General features: G+C 32.8%; 1 protein-coding gene across 2 annotated transcripts; it reads right to left on the bottom strand.

The window, feature by feature from the left end:
- Positions 1–2,475: 2,475 nt before the first annotated feature.
- LOC124444289 lies at positions 2,476–13,194 on the bottom strand. 2 transcript variants are annotated; one of them, XM_046994868.1, is made up of 14 exons: positions 12,931–13,194; positions 6,108–6,250; positions 5,883–5,936; positions 5,738–5,791; positions 5,585–5,644; positions 5,464–5,511; positions 5,330–5,371; positions 4,954–4,983; positions 4,468–4,531; positions 3,928–4,325; positions 3,571–3,706; positions 3,299–3,482; positions 3,046–3,085; positions 2,476–2,872 (listed from the first exon to the last, which is right to left on the bottom strand). In XM_046994868.1, the coding sequence occupies exons 1-14, from the start codon at positions 12,950–12,952 to the stop codon at positions 2,567–2,569; spliced, it is 1,581 nt and encodes a 526-aa protein (XP_046850824.1). In that variant the 5' UTR covers positions 12,953–13,194; the 3' UTR covers positions 2,476–2,566. The 2 variants fall into 2 exon arrangements, with proteins under 2 accessions (XP_046850824.1, XP_046850823.1); XM_046994867.1 differs by lacking the exon at positions 12,931–13,194 and adding an exon at positions 6,632–6,979.
- Positions 13,195–13,520: the final 326 nt, after the last annotated feature.

Genomic DNA, 13,520 nt, shown 5'->3' with positions numbered 1-13,520 from the left:
TAATCCAGCCATCGTTTGCGACTGCTTTAAGACTATCCCGTCCACCTGATAATTATTACAAATCAAAGACAGATTTAATACAAAGTAGGCGTAATTACCTTGGTACGGAAAAACGCCTAAACATAAACGAAAGTACCCTTTTTCCACTCAGAGTAACGCTCTTCTTTTCGAGGTACCCATTTATTTTCTCGAAGATCAACGACATCACGAAGCATGAAAATCACACGCGATGACACTTTCTTGGCACTAATAATTTTGTTGATCTTATCGAAATATTGCACTATTCTCGGCTGAAAATAAAATATGAGGAGATAATGAAGAAAATATTCTTTAGGAATGTCGTATACTTCAGACCATTCATCCGCCCTCTTTGGCATAATTATTCACGCCAAAGTTATATTAGAATTCATCCTTTGTAAAAATGTGTCTCTAAAAGTAGAAATGACCACGATACTCCATGCAAGATATGATAATTCTCTTTGATAGTTGGCGAAGTTGAAATTTCCTCATTTATTAAATAGAGAGAACATGTAACCACTATTTACCTTAGCTTTTTCTGAATCAAGATCTTTACCAATGGTAAACAGCAGCTTGCACATACTTTCTAAGCTTTCCTCGTCACCAGCTCGAAGCAACTTGAAAATACAGTCGTGCATGATGTTTTCTGTCAGCAACTGAAAATAAACAAGATAAAGAGTTTCTGAGTAACATCTTCATATTATCAAATCTAATTTCTAAGCCAATAAACGTATGTTGATTTAGATTGGTAATTTCGAAAGGACACTGGCAATCGTCATCTTCTCTTCAAGAATGAGCATGATCTTTGTTTAGCTTAATTTCCGTTTGTTTTTTTAAGGCGGATTCATTTACAATTTCAAACAAAAAAATACATGTATAAACACACAGGCGTGATCTTTCAAAATAATAAGCCACTCTGCATACTTTACTATTACCATGGCGTGAAACACAATAGTATACACAGAATCCAATGAAAAGTTTACAAACCTTAAGTTTAAATAATTCCCCTATGAATTTGATGTTTCCTAACATTCGCCTCTTATTTTTGGCCAAATCTTCGTCTAGCTCTTCTTTCTTTGCTTTTTGTTCTTCCTCCTTATTAATCATAGAAATTTTAATCATAAAATATATCTGGATGCTTCACGCAAGGCTGGTATAAACTAATCAATTTAATTCATCAAATTCATTACAGTTAACCTATACAGTATTTACCGACAATCCTTCCAATTGCTCAAGTTTCTGTTTTTCTAACAAAGCTTCATCTTCCTTTTCTTTCTCGAATTCTTTCTGACATCGATTCAACAACAACTTTCGAAAGGACACAACATTACCATCAGCATCATTTATCTTTAACTAAAACACAAAAAACTGGTATGAATAAAAAATATTGATGATTGATGATGAATGTATCGACGATACAATAGTCGACGACAAATATGACAATGGATTTGAAAGACTTACAGTAAACAAACATCGACATATGTTAGCGTATGCAACGCTAAAAACTGGTTCACCGATCGCCTAAAAACATATGCATTATTTAAGTACAAACATCTTTAATAAAGCCAAAAATGTTGCTGTTAGTACCTTTTCAAATATTCTATCAATGACGCCTTCAAGACGTTCACAGGAGTCAATATTCAAAGCCATCATCTTTTCCACTAACGTCTTGAACTTCTGAGGAGTCAGTTTGTTTAAAATCGCCATAACATTATGATACAATTCCTAGTCATAAAAAATGCAATAAATTTCATTTGATCCCACTATAAGCTGTCCACATTTCATTTAGTTGAATACAACGTGTTAAACTACATACAATTTTTAATTTGAATTTTAAAATGAATGTTAAATTTCAACTTCTACAGGACATGAATTTTTTATTCATTTAATGTAAAACAATCATTTTGATGAAACTGCAAATTCAAAACAACTCGAGAAAATAAATTTGAAAAAAACTTGCATACTGCTGTAGTTTTTTCTTCCTCAGATAATCCCTTTTCTCTCTCTTTAGGTCGCAACCATTTGTTTTCGCTTTTGTTTAGCTGTGAAATGTATTGTCATCTTTTAAATGAGATTGTAATGAATTTGTGTAAAATCAAAAATGAAGTAGTACTTACAGGTAACGGACAAAATTTTGTAATATTTTGTATTAAACCAAGTGTCTGCAGAGAAAATGAATGCTCTGTACTGCCCTGTTGTCTTAACATTTGTTGTGCCGTGGTCCAAGAGCTTTTTCGAACATCAGCACCATTTTCCTTCTTTGTATTTCGTATTATAGACATATAGTCAGCTGAATTTTCTTCGATTTGCATTGGAGAATTCTTTACTTCCTGATCACAAAGAGTTTTATCATAGTCAATAATTTCTACATATGTCTTACTCTTCTCTCCTTGGCTGAGTTTTTCTTCGTTAGTGTCTTCACTTTTCTCGCCATCCATTTTGCCACCAGCTCTACAGGCTTCTACTTCGGCAGCAAACTCTGCCTTGATTGCTGATGATTCTGTTTTTGCAACTGTATTAGCCAATGGAGGAGTGGAAAACGCTATTCTTATTCCTCCAGTAAAATCTTTGTTGCTACTTGGATCCTTGATGATAATTTTCGATCTTTTGAGTCTTGCATTGATGGTATTTGTGGAAATTCCTGTATTTGCTGCAGGTTGTTGTTGTGGTTGCTGTGGTTGTATGGGTTGGTTTGATTGCCCATGGGAGTAATACATAGGTGGCATTCCAGTATAAAATGGTGGCTGAGTTTGTGAAATGTTTTTGGCTGTAACGAAGCAGTGCTTACAGGTAGCGGATAAGGTTGTGCAATATTTTGAATAAAACCTGGTCGCATCATTTGACCATATTGTTCCTACAAATTGATCAATAACACAACAAATAAAAGTGTCAAGAAAAGTGTTTTTATTGCTGGTTATAAAAGGTAAAACTAGAAAACAAAAATTTAGTTTTGTTAAAAAAACTTAATGTACTTTTGAAGCAAGTTGTTAAAAAACTATTCTTTGAAAAGATACGAGAAAGTTTTACTTGAGTTTTCAAAGGCAAATCGGAAGGTAAGACACCAGATCTGAAATGAAATAAAAAAGAATATAGTTAAATGAACAGAAAATGTAACATCGTCAAAAAACTGCAACATGTTTCTTACATTCAAAAATTATCTAAAACTGCAACAACTTTCGTGTTCAATGTGGCTAAATGTTTAGTTGCGTGCGCTCTGTACAACCACTGTATGTTATAAATAAAAATATCATTCAAAACAAATGTTTTCAAAAAGCTGTACCTCAGCCAGCCACCACCACTGCTCCCCGTTCTACTCTGGGGTGGTTGTGGAACGTCCAGTATGACATCAATATCCGGCAGGTTCGCTGGTTTTTCCATACAAACTTGCATGTATCGACATTGTAAGAGAAAATCTCGTTCGTACTTTCTCCTTTTCCGTTCAACAAGAAGTCCTGATTCTGTCACTAAAAAAAATTTGTCATACATAACTTACGAATTGCATAACAAATTTGCAAAACTTAACATACATTCATGGTAAGTTATGCATCTCACTTTTTTTAATCTCACTTCCAACTTTAATATCTTCTCCTATTGTTTCCTCTTTATCTTTCCAAGTCAGATCTTCATCTGAAGGTTCCTCAATTCCAATAGGTGGTGGGGAAACAAATATGATGTCTTCAACAATGGGCTGAAATTAGTCACAAATTCCATCACAACAAGCATTTGATAAATTGCTAAAATGATTTAAAATTTCTAGTGCAACAGCACAAACGCTGTATGACTTATTTTGCAGGTTGAGAAAAAAGTATTTCCAAGACATAGTTTTTTCTAAAAAATATTACGTAAATTTGGCCAAGATATCCTGTAAAACACCATAAACAATACATTACAGACTACAAACTTTCTTACCTCTGGTGATGACTTCTTGTTGGTGTATGCATCAATGAAGTTTCCTCCAGTCTCACTTTTCAATTCAGACTTTTTTCCATCAACATTCATTTTTATTTCTTCAACAACTGCCATACGTTTTGGCAAATCATCCTTTTGTTTACTCATTTTTTCCATGTTTCTCACTATGGTGTCGTTGCTTTTATCAGAATTATCTGTTGCAGAAAAGTGAGGTGTCACTGTGCTGTCTGGGGTATTTTCAAGGTTTTCCGATGTTTCAGTATCAGAATTTGTGCTGCTTTTACATGGAGTAATCATACTTTTACAACGAATTCCTTGGTCATTACTAAGAGTTAGCTTTCCATCATAAAATATTGATGTATCACCGCGCTGTTTTGATGATTTCCTTCTTAGTGGATCTGTGAAAACAAAGTGAATATTGATAACATTTTTTGGAATTGTTTGTTTTGATAAGTTGCTTTGATTCTGTAACCAAAACAAAGTTATGTCTTTCAATCTTATTTTCTACTTTGATTTCATCACCAATCATTTTCCTTTCACCTGAGGAATTCTCGTTTTCAACTCCTGCTGTTTCAAATGGTTCCACTTTCTTATTAACCACAATCTGAAATACACCACAACTGGCATCAATACAGTGTAGAAGAATGTTTCATGGTAAATTAAAGTCTCTACTCGAAAGAAAATAAATGCAATCCAGGGTCCGGTTGCACGACGCCTGGACAGCTTTATGTATTGGATAGAAAAAATTTTCAAACTTGTAAAAAATATGTTTATATTTTTCTTACGACAAGGAAATTTTGCAATCTTCGAAAAACTATTTTAATTCAGTGATTGTTCAGTTCAAATCTTATATTATTTGCTTTTCAAAGGTTTTATAAAAGTTTGAAAATTTTTGCTATCCAATGGATAACGCTATCCTGGCTTCGTGCAACCGGCCCCAGAGAGACATCACACGATTTTCAATTAAATATTACAACAGCAGCCCTCTTTATATGTAATACCTATTAATCAAATCTCAATACTTACAATGGGTATCTTCTTGAATCTCTCTTCCTCCTGCAAAGGTAAAGTACTTTCAACTTAAAATTTACACAAATTTTTTCAAACAGTTATTATGTATATACAAGAGCAAAACTGTTCAAATGTCATTCACTTGAAATATATGTTCTGTGATTTCAACTGCTTCAGAATGAAATTTTTGGAAAGTTGAGAATGTTGGACTTTGAAATTGTCATAGTCTTGCTCTACACAGATATCAAAGTAAGTTCACAAACAAATACATATGATAATCAAAAATGAAGTTTGGCAATTCCAACACGTATCCTAAAATAGTTTAGTCAAAAAAATAACCAAGTGCAATTTCCCTTAACTGAAAGAAATATGAAAAGATTGAATTACTTACTAGCTGTAAAAAAGCTTTTTTTGCATCCTTCTCAATCTTGTCCTATTTGCAATTAATTAAATTTACACTACATCTAAGAAAATATCTTGATTGCATACAAATTTCAATGCAAAATAAATTATAAACAAAATCACCTTCTGCCTTTGTAAAATGAACAGCCTTTCCTGTAGGTCTTCCTTTTCCTATTTTTGGCAGAAAAATAAAGCAATGTAAGCCACTGCTTCCAACCATTTACTTCACAAGACCAATGATAACCTTTGATTGTTTCTTGAAGGAGAGCTTCAGTTCATTGAAGGCTTTGACTTTATAGTTGAACTGTGTAAAATATTTATATTTGAAATCATGTAGCCACAATGATGCAGACTCAAGTATGTTCATCTTTATCCATATAATATATTTCTTACTTACTTTAAACTTCCACAACACAACTTCTTCTTGCAAATGGCTAACAACTTCACTATACTAAAACAAAATTGAGAAGTTCAAATGACAAAAATGATGATTAAGACTCTACCATATGATCTACATATTAGTACTTTTACTAAATATATACCTTGCTCGTGTATTCTTTGAGTTTAAGTGGCAGCTCATCTTTCAATGTTTTCACCTGGGAAAATATGTTAAATGATAAAAGTGTCAAGAGAGACAAATATGAAAAAGTGGAATTTAATAATTGGAGAGAAAGGGATTTATTTTTATATTATGTTAACTATCTGTAAAAACTCTCAAACAAAAGGCAAATTTCTTTTCAGAAAATCCAACTGATACAAAAACATACCATTTCTCTCTCCATTTGCAAGAGATTGTCATGACTAACTGTCATTTCTGAAAAGTTGTTCAATGCAACTACATCATTGTCAGAGGGAGTAAATATTTCTTGTTTTTCAAGGAAGCTTGTGTCTATTACTTGGGAAGGATAATCTGAAAAGATGATGAAGAAATAATACCATCCCATATTATCGAATATTGACTTTAGGGTGCGTAAGGGCATTGTTAATAATTTTAAATCCAAATGTTCAACTTCACCACTCTCTCGTTAAACTTATGTTGTGTACTCAATTGGCACAATAAATACTGAAAGCAAAATGGCATTTATATTAAAGAAAAGTTAAAAGGGTATTGATATGACAGTCTGATTCACTTAATAATACACTTCCTTACATACATTTCAAAACACATATTTATCCATCAAAACTCGTTGTGCAGTTATTACATTAACCTATTCTATGATTTTTTTCAAGAAAACGAAAGTAAGATTAAATTATAAGTGAAACTAATTTGAAAAACAAAAGTTTTTTATACCTTCCTGCGTCATCTCTGCCATCTTCTTCCGTGTTAGTTTCACTTTCTGCCATTCCACAAATACCAAATGGTAATAATCCAAAGTATTTTAAACTTTGCGAAAATTTCATATTACACTTAAGTTTTACAATAATAAAGAATATATATCATTAACGGTTCAGTAACATACCAAACTTGTAAACATGATATAAAATTTTGAAATTACCGAGAAACAAATTACGAAATGAATATTATTCCTTTGTAATCAGTGTTTCTAAATAAGCTGCTGACCGCTGCACAATAATACCTCGGGCTTTGAATTGTAAAAATTTGACGATGCCGGTTACTTTCTTTCAATGCTTCAACCAAAAATATCAGGCGGAAAAACGAATTCTAACGATAAAATTTCTTGAATTATTAAATAGCTTCATTAAAATCATTTTGCAGAGCTTATTACTTGCAATCAGAAACTAAATCAACATTCGAAATTAGTTGAATCTCTCACAAGGTAAACTCTCATCTTAACGGAGGAGTAGAGGAAGATGAGAAATCTTACCTTCTAAAAGTCAACTAACACTATTTCTATTTTCTTCACAGTTGACAACATCATCCAAATTACATAGCTAATGAAATAACTAGAACATGTACGAAATCGATTATTCCAGTGCTTAGAATGAGCTTTTCATTTTTTCTAAGTAATTTTCCCACGGTTGAGCAAAACTGTGGACAAATAAGCAGCTTACGGAGGAGAACACACCAATAGTGACGTTAAATGCTAAAAATATTCATCTTCCAGAGTAAAGAATCCAATCAATGCTTTTTGATGTTTATTATCAATTGATTCTTCTCCATTATACATATACATCTCGTTTTCAAAATAAGTGAAAGAGACGAACATTTGACCAAAATAATTTCTTATAAATAAGATAAGTCATACGGGCATGAATAATATGCCCAGGCACACACTGCAGTTTTCAAACAAATACAACATATTATGTCCACATAATTGTTCATCTTTCATTACGAGTTAACAAAAAGCGCGTTCCGTAATCAGACAATTTAAGTTTTTGTAAGTATTCAATGGAAGACAAAATAGTCATATTTTTGTTCATACTTTATCTCGCTGTTCAGTTCTCGCCGCCTTCAACAGCAGCTGATTGCAACCATTCAAAAAAAGATGTTGCCTGACGTCGAAACAATCCACAGCAGACGCCATACATTAGTCATCCCATTGGCGTTGCTTATATACTCTGGAAAGAAGGTGATGTTACAGACATTGCTGTTTTACAGGTGAAGTCATCTAGAGTTTAAGTTTCTTCAATAACGTTCTCCGCCAATCAAATAACTTCCTGTTGACCAATCATGTGCTTTGTGCTGATTCTAACACAATCGTTAACCATTATTATTGTACAATCTAACCCAAGAAATAATTCATATTTCACTGATATTCACTGATTTGAATTTTCTTTTTGAATGTTTTCCACCAAACATTTTAATCATTATGTGTCGTTTAAGTTGCGAACAAAATTTTTCAAATCATATATCAACCAATACAATCTCTCAAACATAAGCAATGATCAAACTCGAACCAAACAACGAGTGAAAACTACGCTAACTAGCTCACATAAAACAAATCTTCGTTCTTGATGAAGGCTGCAATATTACACGACACTGTCGAAGATACGGACACAACATTTGAGGAAATTGAAAGAATATTTGGAACTGAAGTGATGAATCTTGTCAAGGAAGTCACCGACGACAAATCTTTACCGAAACAGGAACGAAAACGCCTTCAAGTTGAGCATGCTTCTGCAAGCAGGTAAGACTATGCACAAATTAGCCACAGCAGAAAGCACAATGTATTGGAAAACCATTTTGATCGTAGGTTGTGTGATGTTGGGCAAAGAAGAAACACAATAGATACAATGAACGCATTAAGATAGAAAAATAAATTGTCTGACTCACATTTCTTGTTTCCTTTCATAACGAAAGGACTTAAATAGTCCACACCGCACACAAAGCTCACTACGCTCGATATAAAATCATCACGCATTAATAAAGAAAATCGAATGTTTACTAAGGTTTTATCTAATGATGACATGTAGATAGAAATGAACGAAGACTTTTCAAGTTAGATATATCGTCGATTCGTCGTGTTTTTAGTTCAAAAGCAAAGTTAGTGAAGCTGGCAGATAAATTGCACAATCTCAGAGATCTAGAGAAAGCGACGCCAATAGAATGGACAGAACAGCGAGTCCAAGAATATTTTCATTGGTCAAGAAGAGTCTTTCAAGGTTTAAAGGGAACCAATCAAAAATTAGACCAGGAACTAGAACATATACTAAGTAGACATTCAGCTTGAGAGTACTCTGAGTAACATCTTTAAATTGTCAAATCAAATTTCTAAGCCAATAAACGAATGTTGATTTAGATTGGTGATTTCGAAAGGACACTGGCAACCGTCATCTTCTCTTCAAGAATGAGCATGATCTTTGTTTAGCTTAATTTCCGTTTATTATTTTTAAGGCGGATTCATTTACAATCTCAAACAAAAAAATATACATGTATAAACACACAGGCGTGATCTTTCAAAATAATAAGCCACTCTGCATACTTTACTATTACCATAGCGTGAAACACAATAGTATACACAGAATCCAATGAAAAGTTTACAAACCTTAAGTTTAAATACTTCCCCTATGAATTTTATGTTTCCCAACATTCGCCTTCTATTTTTGGCCAAAACTTCCTCTTGCTGTCCTTTCTTTCCCTTTTGTTCTTCCTCCTTATTAATCATAGAAATTTTAATCATAAAATATATCTGGATGCTTCACGCAAGGCTGGTATAAACTAATCAATTTAATTCATCAAATTCATTACAGTTAACCTATACAGTATAACATCAATATCGGGCAGGTTCGCTGGTTTTTCCTTACAAGTTTGCATGTATCGACATTGTAAGAGAAAATCTCGTTCGTACTTATTCCTTTTTTCCGTTTCACAAGAAATCTTGATTCTGTCACTAAAAAAAAAATTGTCTTACATAACTTATGAATTGCATAACAAATTTGCAAAACATACCATACATTCATGGTAAGCTATGCATCTCACCGTTTTCAATCTCACTTTCAACTTTAATATCTTCTCCTATTGTTTCCTCTTTATCTTTCCAAGTCAGATCTTCATCTGAAGGTTCCTCAATAGGTGCTGGGCAATCAAATATGATGTCTTCAACAATGGGCTGAAATTAGTCACAAATTCCATCACGACAAGCATTTGATACATTGCTAAAATGATTTAAAATTTCTAATGCAACAGCACAAACGCTGTATGACTTATTTTGCAGGTTGAGAAAATAGTATTTCCAAGACATAGTTTTTTTCTAAAAAATATTACGTAAATTTGGCCAAGATATCCTGTAAAACGCCATAAACAATACATTACAGATCATGAACTTTCTTACCTCTGGTGGTGACTTCTTGTTGGTGTATGCATCAATGAAGTTTCCTCCAGTCTCACTTTTCAATTCAGACTTTTTTCCATCAACATTCATTTTTATTTCTTCGACAACTGCCATAGGTTTCGGCAAATCATCCTTTTGTTTGCTTATTTTTTCCATGTTTCTCACTATGGTGTCGTTGCTTTTATCAGAATTATCTGTTGCAGAAAAGTGAGGTGTCACTGTGCTGTCAAGAGTATTTTCAAGGTTCCCTGATGTTTCAGTATCAGAATTTGTGCTGCTTTTACATGGAGTAGTAATACTTCTACAACGAATTCCTTGGTCATTACTAAGAGTTATCCTTCCAACATCAATGTGTCTCTCTTCTTCCTGTAAAGGTAAAATACTTCAAACTTAAAATTTACACAAATTTTTTCAAACAGTTATGTATACGCAAGAGCAAAACTGTTCAAATGTCATTCACTTGAAATATATGTTCTGTGATTCCAATCGCTTCAGAATAAAAATTTTGGAAAGTTGAGAATGTTGGACTTTGAAATTGTCATTGTCTTGCACTACACAGACAACAAAGTAAGTTCATTTTTAATATGAACATAATAGCCCAACATAATACTTTTAAAAAAGTCATCACAATAATAAAATAGAGAAGGATTTATTAATTACGTTTCGTCTTTAACTTAAGACATCTTAAGATTAATGAGTTAATATATAAACACAAGGTTTTAAATACAAGCATATAATATGGGGTGTTAAATTACATGTGAGAGGAGTAGGAAGTTTAGATGACGGAATTAAGTGAGAATGGCAGTATATTAAAGAAGGTGAAGGAGGATTGAGTTGCCTTGGGTGTTAAGAGAGGGTGAAGGAGGATTGAGTTGCGTGGGTCAAACCACGCGTCATTTACACACCAGAATATCAGAACACTTGGGAATCTCTCCCTTAACAGGGAAGCCTTCCTTATGTCCACCACCATCTGCAGTTCTTTCTCATATAAGAAATACATCTCACCCTGCCGATTTTAATGATTTCTCAATTCTCTCTTCCTCCTCCGACAATTATGACCTTATGATTCATGAAAGCTTTCTTATATCCAAACTTAAACCCTCTCTTAACACCCAAGGCAACTCAATCCCCCTTCACCTTCTTTAATATACCGCCATTCTCACTTAATTCCGTCATCTAAACTTCCTACTCCTCTCACATGTAATTTAACACCCCATATTATATGCTTGTATTTAAAACCTTGTGTTTATATATTAACTCATTAATCTTAAGATGTCTTAAGTTAAAGACGAAACGTAATTAATAAATCCTTCTCTATTTTATTATTGTGATGGCTTTTTTAAAAGTATTATGTTGGGCTATTATGTTCATATTGAAAATTCGCTTTCCGCCTGGCAAATCTCTGGCCACGATTTTAAAGTAAGTTCACAAACAAATACATATGATAATCAAAAATGAAGTTTGAGAATTCCAAGATGCATCATAAAATAGTTTAGTCAAAAAAATAACTAAGTGAAATTTCCCCCTGGCATACACCTTAACTGAAAGAAATATGAAAAGATTGAACCACTTACTAGCTGTAAAAAAGCTTTTTTTGCATCCTTCTCAATCTTGTTCTACTTGCAATTAATTAAATTTAAAGAAAATATCTTGATTGCATACAAATTTCAATGCAAGATAAATTATCAACAAAATCACCTTCTGCCTTTGTAAAATGAACAGCCTTTCCTGTAGGTCTTCCTTTTCCTATTTTTGACAGAAAAATAAAGTAATATAAACCACTGCTTCCAACCATTTACTTCACAAGACCAATGATAACCTTTGATTGTTTCTCGAAGGAGAGCTTCAGTTCATCGAAGGCTTTGACTTTCTGGTTGAACTGTGTACAGTATTTATATTTGAAATCATGTAGCCACAATGATGCAGACTCAGATATGTTCATCTTAATCCACATATAATATATTTCTTACGTACTTTAAACTTCCACAACACAACTTCTTCTTGCAAATGGCTAACAACTTCAGTATACTTAAACAAAATTGAGAAGTTCAAATGACAAAAATGTAGATTAACACTCCAACATATGATCCACATATTAGTACTTTTACCAAATATATACCTTGCTTGTATATTCTTTGAGTTTAAGTGGCAGCTCCTCTTTCAATGTTTTCATCTGGAAAATATGTTAAATGGATATAAGTGTCAAGAGAGACAAATATGAAAAAGTGGAATTTAATAATTGGAAAGAAAGGGATTTATTTTTATATTATGTTAACTATCTGTAAAAACTCTCAAACAAAAGGCAAATTTCTTTTCAGAAAATCCTATTAATACAAAAACATACCATTTCTCTCTCCATTTGCAAGAGATTGTCATGACTAACTGTTATTTCTGAAAAGTTGCTCAATGCAACTACATCATTGTCTTGTTCTTCAAAAAAGCTTGTGTCTATTACTTGGGAAAAATAATCTGAAAAGATGATGAAGAAATAATACCATCCCACATTATTCAAGATTTACTTTGACTTTAGGGTGCGTAAGGGCATTGTTAATAATTATAAATCCAAATGTTCAACTTCACCACTCTCTCGTCAAACTTATGTTGTGTACTCAATTGGCACAATAAATACTGAAAGCAGAATGGCATTTGTATTGAAGAAAAGTTAAAAGGGTAATGATATGACAGTTAGTCTGATTCACTTAATAATACACTTCCTTACGCATGTTTCAAAACACATATTTATCCATCAAAACTCGTTGTGCAGTTATTACATTAACCTATTCTATGATTTTTTCAAGAACACGAAAGTAAGATTAAATTATAAGTGAAACTAATTTGAGAAACAAAAGTTTTATACCTTCCTGCGTCATCTCTGCCATCTTCTTCCGTGTTACTTGCACTTTCTGCCATTCCACAAATACCAAATGGTAATAATCCAAAGTATTTTAAACTTTGCGAAAATTTCATATTACACTTCAACGTTTTACAATACAATAATAAAGAATATATATCATTAACGGTTCAGTAACATACCAAACTTGTAAACATGATAAGAAATTTTGAAATTACCGAGAAACAAATTACGAAATGAAAATTATTCCTTTGTAATCAGTGTTTCTAAATAAGCTGCTGACCGCTGCACAATAATACCTCGGGCTTTGAATTGTAAAAATTTGACGATGACGATTCCTTTCTCTCAATGCTTCAACCAAAAATATCAGGCGGAAAAACGAATTCTAACGATAAAATATCTTGAATTATTGAATGGCTTCATTAAAATCACTTTGCAGAGCTTAATATTTGCAATCAGAAACTAAATCAACATTCAAAATCAGTTGAATCTCTCACAAGGTAACCTCTCATCTTAACTGAGGAGTAGAGGAAGATGAGAAATCTTACCTTCTAAAAGTCAACTAACACTATTTCTATTTTCTTCACAGTTGACAA

Source organism: Xenia sp. Carnegie-2017, unplaced genomic scaffold (assembly GCF_021976095.1).
Source record: "Xenia sp. Carnegie-2017 unplaced genomic scaffold, XeniaSp_v1 HiC_scaffold_21, whole genome shotgun sequence".
Lineage (NCBI taxonomy): Eukaryota > Metazoa > Cnidaria > Anthozoa > Malacalcyonacea > Xeniidae > Xenia > Xenia sp. Carnegie-2017.
The sequence above is the reverse complement of the archived record's forward strand: the minus strand, read 5'-3'. Positions and strand labels throughout refer to the sequence as shown.